The sequence below is a fragment of the Marmota monax genome, unplaced genomic scaffold (assembly GCF_021218885.2).
Source record: "Marmota monax isolate L192 unplaced genomic scaffold, Marmota_monax_Labrador192_F-V1.1 WCK01_AAM20220418_F8-fsc00054, whole genome shotgun sequence".
In the NCBI taxonomy this organism is placed as follows: Eukaryota; Metazoa; Chordata; class Mammalia; order Rodentia; family Sciuridae; genus Marmota; species Marmota monax.
The window spans coordinates 9,741,809-9,759,565 of record NW_026692145.1 but is presented as its reverse complement, the minus strand read 5'-3'; the positions used below and the strand labels follow the sequence as shown (position 1 = coordinate 9,759,565).

The window sequence follows — 17,757 nt, the reverse complement described above, 5'->3', positions numbered from 1 at the left end:
TAATCAGTCAGAAAAGACCATCTGACCTGAGGGGGAAAGAGCATTGCTTTCTAAATTGATGTTCCCAAAGCTGCTCCCTCACACTTATCATTCCTGCTTCTAAGACTACCATTGTGGGTGGGATTCAGACTTCAGAAACATACTAAAAGGGGTGTTCATGTCCAAGGTCAGACTGAAAAGCAGTGTCAGAGCTGGCTTCAGATCTGTTTCTGGCAAGTGTGACCAGTTCTTGGTTAGAAACACAATACCTTTACAAATTAGATGATAAAAAGAACAAACGTTCCTTTTTTAAAAACTATCAAAAGCAAAGTTTCTTTCTCAGGAAAAATTATCAGAAAGGTAGAGATAGATATCAGATTCAGTGGGGTTGTGTAAGCACAAGAGAGCTGTTTGGTGAGATAAAATATTCTAAAACTGGGTTTTGGTGCTGGTAGCAAAATTACAGATTTACTAAAAATCTGTACACTTAAAATGGGTGAAATTTATGGTGTATAAACAATACTTCAATAAAGCTGCTAGAAATCTCTCAGAAGTAATCTGGTACCTGTTACCTAAAAACTAATTAGGGGTGGAGGGAACACATGGGCTGAAATCAGGTGGCCCCTAAAGCCGACTTTCAGAATGGCTTCCCTCTGTTCTAGAGTCTGTGTGAAACAAATGATAAGAAGATACAGGACGTGGAGCACACAGCTGGGGGCTAGTTCGATTGAGGTCATTTCCAACTTTGTGTTTAATGTCAATGACAGGCATTTGAAAGAGACAATCCATATATGCCAATAAAAGTGAGTGGAAAAGAAACGGCTGCTTAAAATGTCAAACTCTTTCAAATCAAAACAAAAAAACTAATAATTTAATAAGTGGCATCTGCCCTTTCGTTTTTGTACTTTTAGAACTGTGGCTCTCCTTTTGACAACAAAAAAGTTGACATTTTCTATCTGCCTGAATCTTTGCTGTTAAAAAATAATAAACAATTGGAAATGGAATTTGGACTCTTCTTTGAGGAGGGGAAGGAGGTACAATGGAGGCATACAGCAATGGTCTCGTTCACCTTCAGTGTCTCACACTGGGGCTATGACCAGTGGTCTCATTATATCTTGAAGCAAGTCTGGTTAGCTTTGCCAATCAAACTTTCCCAACCTATGTGGCTGGATAGCGTGGCCAATTTGACTATGGTGCAAATGAAGGTAAAATCATGGGCATGATTGCAAAAAGGATCTCTTAGCCTTTCAAGATAACTAAGCTGTTTTATAAGGGTAGAATGAATACAAGGATGACTGGGAGGAAGAGTGTAGCTAACTAAAAACATTCTTATTCTCACTTTCTGGAAAAATAACCTGATATACACATCTTACTACAGTACATGTTTGCTCAGAATCTGCCTCTTTAGATGGAAAGGAATATGACTCCATGTGAAAAGTTCTAAATAGATGTTCTTACGAAAGCTGGATGGAAATACCAATGACTGCTTTCTTAGTAGGATGCAAAAGTAATGTGGATGAAGGAGTTAAAACCAGGGTAACAAAATCATTCTGCTTGGGAGAAGCAGGGGCTCAGGGACTGCATGTGGTCCCTTCTCCTGATTCATTTAACATTTAGAATATAAAGTAGGAGGAAGTAACAGCAGGAAAAGTAGTCCAAAGAAAGGAGAGACTGAAGATGAGAGTATTCTGATTCCTGCATATTAACACTAATTCAAAATCAAATTATAGGACTTGAAAGGAAATTTACTAACTTGGTCATCTGTATGTGGTGTTCTTAAGGAATTCTTTCTTTTGTAGTTTTCCAAGTTTTGTGCAATGAATATATATTAAATAGCATTAGAAAAACAGTATTACTACAAGTTGAAAAAGCTGCTTACCACTTTGAGGATTCAAAATGTGATGCTTATTCAAGGACCAGCCGCCTAGGTTAGAAGCATCCATTTCAAAACCCTGTAAAATGACTGTCCTTTGCTCCCAGAGAATAAAGTCAGGGCACGTCTCATATTCATATCCAACAGACACTGCAAACAAAGAGTTAAGAGCACATTAGAAAATTGTAAAATATTTGATTCATGTTCACACTGGTTGATAATTTTGTGGTTATTGCATTTAGTACTGAATTCTGATGTGAATTAAAATTTGATGGCAAATGCCTTTCAACTAGCATGGTACACCTAGCATAGTATTAGTTACTCAAAAGTGATCAGTCAGTGTACACTGGATAAGTATATGGAGGCAAAAGTGAATGGATGCTGTCATTAGGCACATGCCATAAGTTTATGGATATTAAGTTTTATTCTGGACTTTGGGTTGGATCTGTGCTTATAAAACTAAAGAGAAGCTCTCTGCAGTATTAAGCTGTGGTAGTATAATTTCTTTCTACCTTTGTAGAAGAAGTGCAGGAAAAGCTATTTTCTTACCTCTCTAGAGTACAAAATGTATTGGGTCACTTATACAATAACTGACTACACATACAACTAATAAAAATTGATTTGCCAAATTTATATTTTTCCTGTGCTAACTGACTTTTAGTTTGCTGAGAAGACTGAGTTTGCTTAGAGTTCTGCAAGCATAAATTTCACTTCGTGTGCATTATGTTTTGGTTTCTGCATATAGCTAACCAATGGGACATCACCTAACATTTGGCATCAATTCCTATGAAGCACAGATGTTGTGCATTAAACTTGGAACCCTGGTATGCCACTAAAATGGGAAGTGCAAAATGTGGTATCTTGGGTATCTCTGCTCCACTGAAATATGTATAGCCAAAATATACCAAGTCCTACCCATTTTCCCAGTTGGTAAACCTGCTTACCTGTTGGACTCCCAGATTTCTGTTTCTTGAATTTATAATGCTTTCTATCCTCATAATGTTCTAAGCCTGAGTGTACTGGCTCATTTCACTGCCTATCCCAAAGCTGCTTACCCCTTTCTGGCAGCTTAAAATGGTCTCAGTTGGTCTGTCATCTGCCATTGCTTTTGAGTACCTGCCTTTACCTGACTCTTTAAATGCCCCTGGAGAGATCAGTACTTTTTTTGTCATTTAATTATGAAAACTGATAATGGAAACAGGTGCTTAAACAATGCCAGCACAATAAGTCCAAAAAATGAAAAAGAATGAAGCTAATTAGTTTTGGGTTTTGGCATGAGGTGAAGGGAACAATGGTAATTTTAGTCAAAATGATTTGTGTGTGCATGTGCATGTGTGTGTATGAGGTCACATGCACAGATAAGCCAAAAATCTTTATGAGTGTGAATACACAACTCTCCAACTTTGTGGACCATATGAGACCAATTTTAAATCACAGATTGACTTCTTTTTGCTCTTTACTCCTTCCAAATTTATAGGATGGATCAGGGTGGTCTTCAGAGGGGTGGCCCATGTGTAGAAGAGCTCCACAAGTGGCTTAATGCTCTGCTGTCACCATCTTGAAACCCTTAATACTTTTTAGACAAAAAGTTCTATATTTTCATTTCTATTTCACTGGGGCCCACAAATTATGTAGCCAGTCAGTCCTTATGGAGATGTATTTCTATCAACCATCAACTGAAGAAGACTTATGGAACAAAAACTCATTTGAATATTATTCTCAACCAAGCATTATTGCAAAGAAGATCAGTGAGGAGAGGGATAATACTGATCATAAAATGGGAAAAAATTCTAAGTGGAAAATATTTTGGGATCATCCATGAAATGCTGTTCTTCATTAATGTGGGTGGAAAGAGGATCTCAGAGGTAAAAATAATCTCAAAGATAATCTAGTTCAGGTCACATTTGTGGAACAAATAAATGCCATTTACAATCTCCCCAATATATCATCATAGCCCCTCTACTTTCTAAAACAGCTCCAAATAATTGGTTTTAGGCTAAGAGACAGAGAAAGCTTCAACTTTTAGATCTGCCATTAATTACCCATTGTGGGCTCAGGAAAATTATTCTTCATCTCTCGGAGTTTTTTCTCAATTGGTAGGAAAGTGAGGACAGAGTGGCTAGAATTGGTGGTTCTTTGACACTTTTGGGTCAGGAAGCACTTCATTCTGAATCTGGTGAAAGAAATAGCCATTCTTCCTTGAAAAGGGCAAATGCACACAAAATTATGTGTGTAATTCTAGGCGGGGGGGGGGGGGGGCTCACTGACTTCCTGAAATCCAAATAAAAATCTCATATTAAAGACCTCTGTACTAGATAATGTTTTTATCCCCCATGTAGCACTAATACTCTATGATTCTAAGCTGCATTCTTTTTAAATTATGTTTGGTAAGTTCAAGTTGAGAATCAAACCCCAAATCCAAGTAGAACATGGTAGCTTGTGTTGGAAAAGTCAGGTGGTTAGAGAGCATACCAATGGCCACGTTTGTGTGTAGAAAAACATGATTTCTGCTTCTCTTGCCAACATTTAAAAGTCTTGATTAATAAATAATCACAACAACAATTACAAGTTCCCTTAAAGCCATCATCTCCTTCCCCACAGTATGCTTGGCAATTACTGGATCTGCCTTCTATATGCTGTAAGCCTGGTGAGCTCCCCTAGAATTCCTTCTCCGGAAGGTGATTGCACAGTTTTGCAAATAAGTAGTGTGCCCTGGTGACCTCTGATGGTGGTTTGGAGCCTGCTTTCTCCCTCTCAGTAATAGTTAAAGATCATTCCAACTCTGCAGCAGGAAATGCTTACATAAAGCATCAATTAAAGAGTTCTCAATGAAATGGTAATGAGACATACATAGCCTTTTCACCTCCTCCTATTTGCTCTCTGAATTGCTCTCTAGTCCACAACAAAAAAGTGCATTGGCTGCAAACCCCACACTTATATTACTTTTTTCTCCCCAGTCACAGCAAACAGCAACAAGGCAGCCACTTAATAAGTTCCCTCTAATTTTTATTAGATTTACTTTCTCCTGAGAAAACTCTATGAACTAATAAAGTTATAATTTATACTTAAGACTTGTCCAAAATTCCAACTGACTTTAATAAGAATGGCAGTGTGTTGGAGTATTTTTGTATGTGGCTCCTTGCTCAGAGTAACAAGGCAAGGTTTCTTTCTGACAGCAGCCCACTTTAACATAATCCTGGAACATACATTTGGCTTATGAGAAGGCAGAAGTTTCACCCCACGGAGCTGAGCTGCTCTCCAAATGCAAAGGAACTGGCAAATACAGTCACAACTAATCCTAGACTTCCTCTCACGGAGGCTGACTGCAATGTACTAAACGCCTACTCTTTTTTTTTTTTTTTCATATAATTAAATATAGGGAAAAAAGGGCTATACTGGGGTTGGTGAGCTGAGCCTTGATACTACACTCAGATACTGTGATAGCTGAGCTTCAGCTAAGTAAGCAGAGTGGATCAGTACCATTTCTCAGGCAGCCTGTTGTCTATCACATCTGATAATCAACATAGCATAGTATAGGGCACGAACTTAGTCCCTGGTACTTTAGAGTGGGGACAAGTAAGACTAGTGTAATAGGAAGGAAAAATGATTCATCAACATTTCAGAAGAACTGTGGAAATTGAATAGAGTTTCAGTTAGCAGGGGTAAGGAAGAAGGAGTCCTGGGCAATACAGCCCAGGGGCTGACATAGGGAGTCATGCTGGTGTGCATATATTGGGAAGGAAGTTGAGAAAGAGTCATTAATATGGAAGAACACTTTCTCTGAGCCATGTAACCACGTCTCTTGTGATATGGATAATTTCATCTAGATTTCTATCTTCCTGTATTCTCTTCCTCACCTCCACATAGATACTAATGGAATGTTCCTTATTATATAATTTTTAAAAAATTGCAGTCGTAGATGGACAACATGCCTGTATTTTATTTATTTTTATGTGGTGTTGAGGATTGAACCCAGTGCCTAATACATGCAAGGCAAGCGCTCTGCCACTGAGCTACAACCCCGGCCCACATATATCATTTTTTCAGAGGCTCTGTCATCTGGTCATAGAACTGCACATCTCACTTCACTATTAGTCACTTTGCAAGCATTATGCTTGTTTACAAAGAAAACTGAGTGAAATACTGTGTAGGTTGTTCCCCAAAAGCCATCTGACATGGGAAAAATAACTCTGAATATGCATTCTACTTATCAGAATAGCAGCAATTGTATGGCATGGGGACTGCAAGAAGGCTGAGGGCCACAGTGTCCTAACATCCAGTTTATGTATAAGGGCTTGGATAGGAGATTGACATTAAGTTGCCAAGGTAAAGATGCCATGCAATGAAAAGCTGATGTGTGAAATATGACATGATTAAGTAGATGATTTTCAATAGCTTCAGGCTAAGGTTTCAGAATTCATAATGGATGCATTTATGAAGGCAATATATAATTAAAAGTAGTCTGATAGTGTGAGAAATTTACATGTTACCTTCATGAACTGGAGGTACATTTAAAAATAATTCCACAACATTGAAAGTGTAAGTAACAAGGTGAAAATCTTTTTCTCCAAAAGGAGTCATTAAATAGGGCAATAAATATTTCCCATTCTTTGAAAATACAAGATTAATACAAAAACAAAAACAACAACAGAAGAAAAAGACCTAAAGAACCAAACAAAAGACAAGGCAATAATAGACCAAGTTATGTAGATAAAATGCTATCTATTAAAAACAAGTGTCAAAGTTTTTTTTTTTCTATTTTTTCCTATTCTCTTTTGATTTTCATAGGCTAGGATGATCCTAGAGGCTCTTCAATTTGACACAGTGCCCAATGACCTGAAATACTTTGTTCATCTATTATTCCTAGCTTACTAAGAGTGTCAGCATCAGGTGTTAAATTTTTATGAAGTACCTCTTTAGCATTTACGAAGATATTCACATAGTTTTCTCCTTTCATGTATTAAAATAGTGAGTTATAGCAATATATTTCCAGATGATGTACCATTTTTGTGGTCTTAAATTAAACTCTACCTTCTTCTGATGTATTATCCTTTCAGTGAATCACTGGATTTGTTTTGGTAATCCTTTACTTAGGATTTTGTTATGGTTTGGATATGAGGTGTCCTCTAAAAGCTCCTGTGTTAATGCAGAAATGTTCAGAGGTGAAGTGATTGGATTACAAGAGCTATAATTTAAACAGTCCATCCTAGTTTGAATGGACTAACTGGATGATAATTCTGGGAAGGAGGGGCGTGGCTAGAGGAGGTGGGGCACTAGAGGCACGCCTTGAGGATTATATATTTTGTCCCTGGCTCTTCCTGTGTTTGCTCTGCTTCCTCCTCTGCCTTCTCCTCTGCCACACAGCTCTGTCATGATGTTCTCCCTCATCTTGGGTCCAGAGCAGTGAAACTGGCCAATGATGGACTGAACCTCTGAAACTGTGAGACACCAAACCCTTTTCTTCCTCTAAGTTTTTCTTTTCAGGTACTTGTGATTAAAAAAAGACTTCCACAGATCTCTACCCTAACCAATTACAAAAATAAGGGTTAAACAGGATATTGTCAAGAGTAAGAGAGTTGAATGAAAAGAAAGTATACATGGGAAAAAATAAAAATCATTCAGGAGAGTAGCAACATTTTTGCCAAGAGATCCTGCACACAGAAACCAAATATCATGAGATTGTTTTCTGGATGCTTTGTCCAAACCTGTCTGGATAAAAGCCAACCTGGATGTCCAATTTGCCATGGAAGGTAGAGTGATGTGCTGGCTCATGTATACATTTCTGAGTGCCCTTGTGTACCTGTGTACTCTTCTTCCTGGCAGGCTCACCACGCCATTATCAGGCAAAGCAAAGGGGTCACCCTGGGCCTCTGACTGTATTTATTTGTTTATTCAGTCATTCAATAAAAGTACAATATTTACTGAGTATCTCCTATTGATAGGCACTGTGTGGGGCATTGGGGATGTGAGGATGATCAAGATGTAGTAGGACAGCAATATCCCAGGTGGAATTTACATTCTAGTGGAAAAAATTTTTAAAAACCCATGCACACATATACAAATAAATTGTGATAAATGTTATATGGAAAAATGTAGAGTACTATAAGACAGCTTAACAAAGGGATTTAGATTGGATAGGGGGGGATGAGGGAAAATCTTTTTATGGGAGAAGGGGCTTACTTCATGAAGTGTAGCAATACTGCATCACCTGCAAGGGAAATGTTCCAAGAACCCCCACAGGATTCCTGAAATGGTGTATAGTATTGAACTCTATATACAGTGTATTTTCCTGTGTACCCTGCAGTGCTGCCACACAGGAGCAGTTAATCTGTCCTTCCATGTTTTATGCCTTGGTATCTCCTTTGCATTATTACTCTGACACTTTGTGCTATGTAGTGTATTAGTAGCCTGGGAAAAGATAAAACATCAAAATTCAAAGTAAAGATCCTACTAAATACATATTGCTTTTACACCATTGTAAAGTTGAAAAATTGTAAGTCAAACTCATGAATTGGGGAAGAGCATTGTAGGCAAAGAGCAGCATGTGTGAAGGTCTTGAGACTTGGTATCTTTGGGAAATTTAAACAAAGTCAGGGTGGCTAGAGTATCAGTTTCTTTCTACTGCTTCAAAAATAAGTGAAAAACAATAATTCACCCTACCTCCATCCATGAAAAATAAAAACAATAAAACAAAAGATCACTGCCCTCTAGCAGTATTTAGGCATTTTTCTTTGGATAGGGGTTTAGGAAATAAGCTCACTTCAAAAATGGACTGGCTATATTTAGAAATGATGTGATTGATGAAAGGGATGCAGTGTTATAGAAGAAAGAATAGTGCTGCTACTAAATGATTCGACGTGGTAAAAATGGGAGTTCATAACCCACTTGAATCTAATGTATGAAATATGATATGTCAAGAACTTTGTAATGTTTTGAACAACCAATAAAAAAAGAAAGTCATGATAAGAAACACAATTTGTTAATTGTGGTCCAGTATATACATGGACAATTAAACAATGTTTTCCAAAACAATACTCTCTTGATAGAAGCACTTTCAGATATTTTCCATTCTATTCTGTTCTGTTCATTTTTGTTCCATTACATTCTATTCCATTATGTAAAAAAATGCTAGTTGACTCAATAAATAGGTTTCACAATCTACTAATGAGTGTGAACTGCAGTTTGAAATGGGCAGAGACCACTTGTTTATCAGTATTTGTCAGGCCCGTTTGAAAATGTTAGCAGGGCCCAGGCTTTTGGAGGTCCTAGTATAACTTATCAGAAATGTTAAAAGGATACAACTCACATCTCACATTAAACATATTTTTTATGTAAGTATGAAAACTGAGTTGCAGTTATCAACCTGACATAATATTCAATTTTGCACACTTACCATTTATTAACATTGGTTTTCTAGTTTTCCTTTTATATTTTGGTACCAATAAATTTGTTTTTTAGGTTGCAAACATTTAGTAGGTCCTTGAAATACTCATATCCTTGGTCCTGTGCCTATAAAGTTGAGTGAATAAAATAGCCCCGCTCTCAGCTAACAATTATGAATTTGTGAGTGAAGAAAAGTGATGAAAGATTATTTTCTCTGCTAGCTTCACTGACAGAAAGCCACTGGGGTGTCGAATTGAGTATTTGATAAGGTGGGTTGGTCACTTTGGTGTAGTAGCAGTAGTAAAAGGCATGAGAGACTTGACTTGAAATCCCTGTTCTGTTTAAGACTTGAAGCATGTCACTTGCTCTTTCTGAACCTCAGTTTTCCCCTCTGTAAAATGAAGACCATATTAATCCTGCCATGCCTACAAGGCAGGAATGTTATATGGATTGATGTGAGATAATGTATGTTAAAGTACTTTGCAAATTGTAAAGCACTACCCATTTATTATTAAAATATTCAATGGATGCTATTTTTGTGGCTGCCCAGCCTGCTTAGGTTTTACTGAAGGGAAATTTATGAACACTAAAACATCATTCTCAGGAATGTTTTGTGTGCACAAAGCAACTGTAGCTTAGCACCTATTACTATTAATGTTCCCCTGTTTCTCTCTAACACGATTTAGACAGACTCCTATGTGTTGTGAACCTTTAGGAAGTCTAGTTCTCCCAGAAACACCACTCTTCTTGCCAAACTACTGTACTAAATAATTATGCAATTGTTGTTGCCAATAACCTTGAAGAAAAATAGAATTGTTTATAGCAGTGCTACTAAAGGCGAATGGCTGATTTCTTGAACTTCCAGGACTCCAAACCACTGCAATTTAATTTAATTAAAATGAAGACCAGGCAGAATGCATTATTACACATTGATAATGTATGCAGACACAGGCGGACATAGGGAATTATTTTGACAAAATTCACATAATGGATGCAGATCAGAGGCCCTGAACAAGCCAGTTTGTCAAATTAAATAAGCCATCTCTAGAATTTTAACAGCACCATGAACTTAAAAATAATGATTTTTTACATTGTTTTGAAAGCAGCAGAGTTGGGAAAGAAACTAAATAAAATACAATGATTTCCAGACACTGTACCTTATTTAGAGCCACAGAATAAAACACTAAGGCCAAATGATTTTAAATGCTCACATGGAGTTTTTAGCAGGGGAGCCTCATTTGTGTATTAGACAACAAAATCTTTAAGCTGGATGAACTAGTGATTGTAGCTTTTGTACTGGAACCCTGGGGTGATTTTACTCTTCTTCTACTTGATCAATATTGTACTTGAATTAATCAATCTTATCAGTTGCCATTGATACTTTACCATGGAAGGAGTTCACACAACCCCTGTTGATAATTTATTCACTCTGGTAATATCCCAATTGCATAGTCTGTTTCAGTACAAAAATTGATGGGATATTCTAGTATCTCAAGCACTCCTTTTCTCATTTTGGCTGTCCTTCAACACTTTATTCTTCTTTTGTGACATTCTAGTCCTTAGAGATCACACCAATTCTCTACAGCTGAGCTATGTGGGAAACAATATTCCCACATTTCAAACTAAACAGACATTTCAACTTAGATATTCACCATCATTTCAAATTCAGCTTATTTAAATTTGAACCCCTCTTTGTCCATCACCTAGAAATGGATGGGTCAAGATTCATATTTAAATGTTATGAGAAAAAAGAATAGTGGAAACTTTTCTACCATAATCTTAACCAAAATCCTTGCTGTAACTGGGATTAAATTGATGTTTGTATTAGTTTCCTGTTGCTGCTGAAAGGCTTCACACTATCTTAAGCTGAGGAGGTCAGAAGTTTCAAAGGGGTGTCAATAAGCAAAAATCAAGGGCCAGGGCTGTAGCTCAGTGGTAGAGCACTTGCCTAGCATGTGTGAGGCACTAGCTTCAATCCTTAGCACCACATAAAAATAAACAAACAAAATAAAGGTATTGTGTCCACACACACACACACACAAAAAGCAAAAATGAAGATGTCAGTAGGGCTGGGTTTTTTTTTCCAGAGTCTCTAAGAGAAAAAAAAAATATTTCTTTGCCTTTTCCAGTTTCTAGTGGCCACCCACATTCCTTGTTTTGTGGCTCCCATCCCCTATTTTTAAAGCCAGCAGTGTTGTATCTCTCTGCTTTTCTTCCATAGTTACATCCTCTTGTAAATCTGACCTCCTCTTCTGCCTCTCTCTTCCACTTTAAAGGAGTCTTGGGATGATTTGGGGCCTACTCAGATAAACTAGGATAATCTCCAATCTCAAATCTAATGCTGATTAGCAATATTTATTTCATCTGCAATCTTTTTTTTTTGTTGTTTGTTTGTTTGTTTTGTTCTCTTTTTCTTTAGTATTGGGAATGGAGCCCAGGGCTTCACACATGTTAGGTAAGTACTCAACTCACTGAGCTATATCTCCAGCTCAATTAAGATTGCTCATCTGCAATCTTAATTCTCTTTTGGAATGCAACATAACTTATTCATAGGTTACAAGGATGGACATTTTTAGGGCAGTGGGCTACTATTTTTCCTACTGAATAGCTATATTTAAATTTTGAATTCAAAACAATCTGAGAAGTGTCATGTATAGCACCATTGTTAATATCTGGTGGAAAATTTAGTCCATCTCTACCTATATCAGTTAAGTGACTATAAAACATTTTGAGGAGTACAAATACATGTTTGCTTATTTGTTCAGAGGCAATCATAGATATTAAGATATCAACTTAATGGCCACATATTTGATCCGTTTGTCTCTAGCTATTTATCACTTGAAATTTCTATTGCCATCTTCAGAATGGTAGTTTCCCTAAATTCATCCTGCCACCTATTCAAAATGCTTTATCATTGTCAGAAAATTCTCTTAGTCTCCATGGAGATGGTGATGAAGACTAGGTAGTAAATAAAATCCATTTAACCATTAATTCATTAATTCATGATTAAGGTACCAGGGACATTTTCTACAAGGCAAATAATCTATATTTCAGCCTAGGTAGTACTTGTGCAATTATTTTGTCTGTTTTACTCGGGAACTTTGCCAGTTTTCTTTTTCTACCCTAAAAATATGTCTATCAAGTGTATAGAAAAACATTTTAAACTCCTGCTTTGGCTATTTCTGAGTGGGTCCATTATATTTTGCTTTTATTACTATTATTAGCTTTAAAAAGAAAACCAGCAACATATATTTTAACATTTTAATCAAGGCCATTTTATAGTCAGAATGCTTGAGAACATTTTGAGCAGGAACACAATTTTAGAAATAAGAAGTAAATGAACACCCATAGGCAAACAAGAGGAATGGAGTTTTCACTATCCCATGTCCATACCAGAAAGTCTTTGTTTATGTCTGTAGTTTAGAAGTTTACTCAACTATCCATAGACATATTAGAGACTAAGTCATTGAGGGTGGTTATCTAGAATAAGGAGGAAGATTTAGAATCTTTAGCACTGGAGGTATTTATAAGAGATGTAATACATCTTATGTATAAAGTGAGGTTGATTAAAGAGTGCAGCCACTTTGGGAAAACAGTTTGGTAGTTCTTCAGTAATTTAAACATAGAATTACCATATAACCCAGTAGTTTCACTTCTAAATATATACTCCAAAGAACTGAAAATAGGTATTGAAATAAATACTTTTTAAAAAAATTTTTTTAGACATTGATGGGCCTTTATTTTGTTCATTCATTTATATGCTGTGCTAAGAATTGAACCCAGTGCCTCACACATGTTAGGCAAGTGCTCTACCACTGAGCCACAGCCCCAGTCCCTGAAATAAATACTTTGATACAAATGTTTGTGGTAGCACTATTCAAAATAGCCAAAAGGTTAAAAAAAAGTCTCAATGTCCAAGAGTTGATAAATGGGCAAACAAATGGCACATCCATACAAAACAGTTGTTGTTCAATCTCAAAAAAGAATGAAATATAGAATATGCTATCAGATGGATAAGCCTTGGGAATGCTTAGTCAAGTGAAAGAAGCCAGATACACACAAATATACCCCATATATTATGATACTGTTTGTTTAGGAAATCCAGAATAGGTAAATCTATAAAGATAGAAAGGAGATTAGTAGATTCTAGGGCTGAGGGGTGGCAAAGGAGTAACTGCTAATATGTGGGGTTACTCTGTAGAGTGGTGGAGAAAATGTTCTGGAATCAGATATTGGTGATGGTTGTACAACCTGGTGAATCATACCAATTTGTACACATTAAATAGGTGAACTTTGTGGTATGCAAATTATATCTCAATAAAGCTATTATATAAAAAAGTTCCATTGCATTTATGTAAGCTTTAGCAAGAAATGACTGCTAGATATGGTACTACTCAACTTTTCACAAGGACATTGGGTAACTTTGTGTTATAACTTAAGAAAAAAAGTAAATGAAACAAAAACAAATCCCCCATGCCAGAAAGGTTCTAAGGAGGCTCATAAAGAATTAGAAGACAAAGACTTATAGAGGAGAACTGAGAGGAATTGGGATTATTCTGCCTAGTGAAGCAAATGCTACAAAATAATATCCTGGAAAGGAGAACATGAGGCTGAATGTACATCAGTTAGAGTCCCATATCAGTATTTGCTGCACAGATTTTGAATGAAGGTGTGGGCACAGTTAAGGGAATCCACAAGGGTTGGAGACCTACCAGGGAACTGGCAATACTGGGAGGTCTTCTGCGCTTGCAGGAGCAAGAGGAGGGATGATGGTATAGAAGAATTAAGAGAGCATGGAGATGTACAGTACGAGCTGCTGTCTGCTAATGTCATCAATGGCAGAAGTACATTAAAGCAGGAGAAAAGATAAATACCCTGACTTTGCTCTTCTACTCTGCAGAATCCAGATGGTGCCACCCATTGACCAAATCATATGGAAAGTCAGAGAGCAAAGGCATCCAGACAATGTAGTGCATAGAAGCCAACATCTCAGCACCCGGGAAGGAGTAAATAATAGCTGTGTGTGTGTTGCGAGGCAGTGCAGAGGGGAAACAGGGAATGAGTAGCACAGATTGCCTGCCACTATATCAGTGGCCATCTTCACACAGCAAGTGAGCTAAAAAAAACACTTGCATAGGCTCCATGCCTTGTATCATGTTATTGCAATACCCTGGCCATAGCAACATTGATGAAGACAATACTAGCAGCCAACATCTGTTGAGTGCTTACAAGATGCCAGGTACTTTAAATTAGTCATCTAATTGTCATATAATAATGGTATTATGAGTAGCATTATCTTTATGATACCCATCTTAGAGTGGATAAAATGTGGCACTTCAGAGTTGAGGCAATTTTCCTAATGTTACACAGCTAGTAAGTAGAGAAGGGGATATTTGAACCCTGGGATGAAGCTTAGTTCCCAAGTTGTTCTCTTAACTATTACATTTACTTGCATAGGGACTAAACAGAGCTCTGTTGGGTGGCCTGCGACCTCATTGGTAGTTGGTTTAATGGTAGAATTCTGCCTTACAGAGTTATTCCACGCTGTATGGTGACACACTGTCATATTCTCTCTAAGAAGAATCTGAATGTAAGAGCACATCAGCTAACTTAAGTCAGTGAAGAGCTGAGAGAAAAAAAGGGGTAGTTGTATGGCAGAAGAGATGAGCCATCATATGACTGAGTAACTACCCAGGAAAGCAGTAGACTTTTACTATAGAAGGGACAACTAGAACTGTTACTGAGATGACAGAGCAGCTGCTGGTCTACTAGAAGAACAATGTATCCTGAACAAGGCTATAATTCTAGACATTTGCCTGGGAAGCTGCTGTTGATATTTCTTACTTTTCCTTGTGTATTTACATTAACTCTCCATTAAGTGAGGAAATCTGAACCTGTCCATGTTCCCTGCATTCCAATAAAGTCCAAGAGAGATAAGTTATTTAAATATATGAAGGTTTTCAAGGCAGAGAAAGATCACTTGTCTTTTTTTGTCTCTCCATATTTTCCTCTGAAACAGAGAGGAAATTGACACACTGTACTCTAGGAAATATAGGTCAGTTATATGGGAGTTGTATCATGATAGACACTTCCAAGGGAAGATGTGAAAACAGCTCCTCTGGAGAGCTTTAAAATAGGCTTATCATCTGTCCAAGGGTGGTTTCCATGAGTTACTGCCTGGAGGTACGAGGATCAATGGCTCCCAACTGCAGGTCCACAGACCTGTATCCAGTCTTCAGGAAGTTTTCACTGCCTTCTACAGAGTAAAAGAAATAAACACTTTGGTGTCAACCTTTCTGCCTCTCTCTGTGTCAGTGTTAGATTGCTACCATCATTTCTAAAAACAGACTGTTTTGCTTTGTTTTTAGTGTTAAGATATCCTTCCTTTATGAAATTACAGAAGTCATAGGACACAGTAGATCATAGTGAGGTTTCTTCATTTAAAAAATAGTCTTATTTAGCAATATAAAAAAAACTGGCAAATCTGTTTCAGACTCATTTTTATAAAAATGTCATTTGTTTGAGAGAATTAAATATCTAAAACCTGTGGGCCCAAAGGACCTGTTAAGATCCCTGCTATCTATAAGATTCTAGGTTTTGAAGTCTTGAGATTACAGAAAATCAAAAGGAAAAGAAAGGCAGGATGATTTTTTATTTAACCTATTGAAGTAACAAGTTAATGGAGTCTACCATCTTCAACATAAAAGATAATATGTGAAGATGCCTATAAGTTAGAATTTTATAGTTTCTAAGTGGAAATGACAGTCTAAATGTCAAATCTAAAAACATGGCCTAAAGAACGCCACACCAAAGGTCACAGTTAGAAGGCAACATTCAGCTCTAGAGACAGTCACAAGTCAGAAATTGTGTGATTCCACAGTTTGTAGCCACCATGAAAAGGGAACTAAAATCATTTTGAAGTAAAAATGTATCAAAAGGGAACACTAAACAGGCCCAAAGGGAGTATTTAAATAAAAAGAGTCTTAGATAATTTAAAAAGAAGAAAATCAATAATTATTCCAAATACAAATTAATATGCAACTAGTATTTTCTGTTATAAGCATAACACTGCTATTTACATTAGAATAAGTTCAACATACCCAAAGCTTCTGCCAGACCCCAAACCTTCTGTCCATAGATGTCAGTCTTATTCCAGGCAAATGTGTAGACAAGATTAATTGCAGCAGGGAACCACTTCTGTGTGAGTCTCCCTTCTACAGCCACTGTGAGGTGTACTTTAATCATCCCCACAGGAATTGTTGAATGTGTCAGAAGGATCCGTAGCAGGGTTTTATACCCAGGAGTTCGGCTGCTCAGGTAACTTAGCCTCACAAAACTGGAAGGAATGGGGATTTCTTCCTGTACAACCTGAAAGAAAAAAAAATGTCCAGTTGGCTTTAATGAATGTTCACAGGTGGATGAAGATGTTGCATGCTTTGTTATCTGAAACATGCTAAGAGAGAGAGCCTAATGGGATCTATGGATGGCAAGCCACTTTTTCCCAGATCATGTGACCATGGTTTCAAATTTTGTACCAAATCTACATGGGAAAAGACATCCAGCTAACCTTAGGGACTGCTCTCACTTTTCTCCTTCCAGGGAAGACTATGTAAAGAACAATTTCAGTTTTTTGAATTTTGACAGTGTTCCAAAAATTGCTTGGTAGGAATTGGAAAAGATCATACTGCCGAATTTCAAGCAATTCAGTGCTATGAGTTCCATTAAAAAGTCTCTTTACTTACATATACATACTCAAAATCTTGTTTGGTGTTAAGTCATATATTACAAACCCATTGTCATAATCCTTACTCAGGCTAGGCTCTCTAAGAGGAAAGACTCCAGAAGCAGGCCCAGCAAGTGATATTTTGTGACAGAGATTGTAGTATCCCTAGAATTAATCTTTATTGATGTCATCAAATTTATTTATTTATTTTGGAACTCTGTTATGTCTCTGAGGTAAACTTTTTTTAATCAAACTTTTTTTGTACAACCACAACAATGGGAAGTTATACTCCATGTATGCATAAGATGTCAAAATACATTCTTCTGTCATGTATAACTAAAAAGAACAAATAAAATTTTTAAAAAAATCTTTCTTTGTGCCTGGTATACCAATGCTTGGGAACATATTTCTTTAAGTTGGTACCTGTGAGTGAGAAGCAAATAACTCCCACTACTTCCTCTTCAAATTTTATACTAAACATTGGTCTCAGAGTGAAAATACTCTTAATTGCTTTTTCTTTGCTTATTACTACGGATGGAGTTAAATGTCCAAAAGTGGTAGCTAAAATTGAATCTTGTGTTCTATGACTTCCGTCTTTTAAAATGGAGCATCTAAAGAACAAATCCATCCTTTTCAGGAATTTAAAGTGACAATGGATAGTATGGGTATTTTTGTGTGCTCCTTCTTTTTGCCTCAGAACCTTGTCTTTGCTTATTTTCTCAAAGTTGTGTGTAAGATGGTCAGCAGAACTGTTAAACACATAGCACCTCATAATGTCCAGGATTTTTGGTCATTTTGA

At 36.9% G+C, this 17,757-nt stretch overlaps 1 protein-coding gene across 3 annotated transcripts in view; it reads right to left on the bottom strand.

The window, feature by feature from the left end:
* Tenm1 (teneurin transmembrane protein 1) overlaps positions 1–17,757 on the bottom strand; it is an 815,224-nt gene that overhangs the window by 129,742 nt on the left and 667,725 nt on the right. For all 3 annotated transcript variants that reach the window (XM_058571492.1, XM_046468616.2, XM_046468598.2), the window contains 2 exons: positions 16,336–16,603; positions 1,859–2,002 (listed from right to left, as the gene is read on the bottom strand). In XM_058571492.1, coding sequence (XP_058427475.1) covers positions 1,859–2,002; positions 16,336–16,603 — 412 coding nt within the window. The remainder of the gene's footprint in view (positions 1–1,858; positions 2,003–16,335; positions 16,604–17,757) is intronic.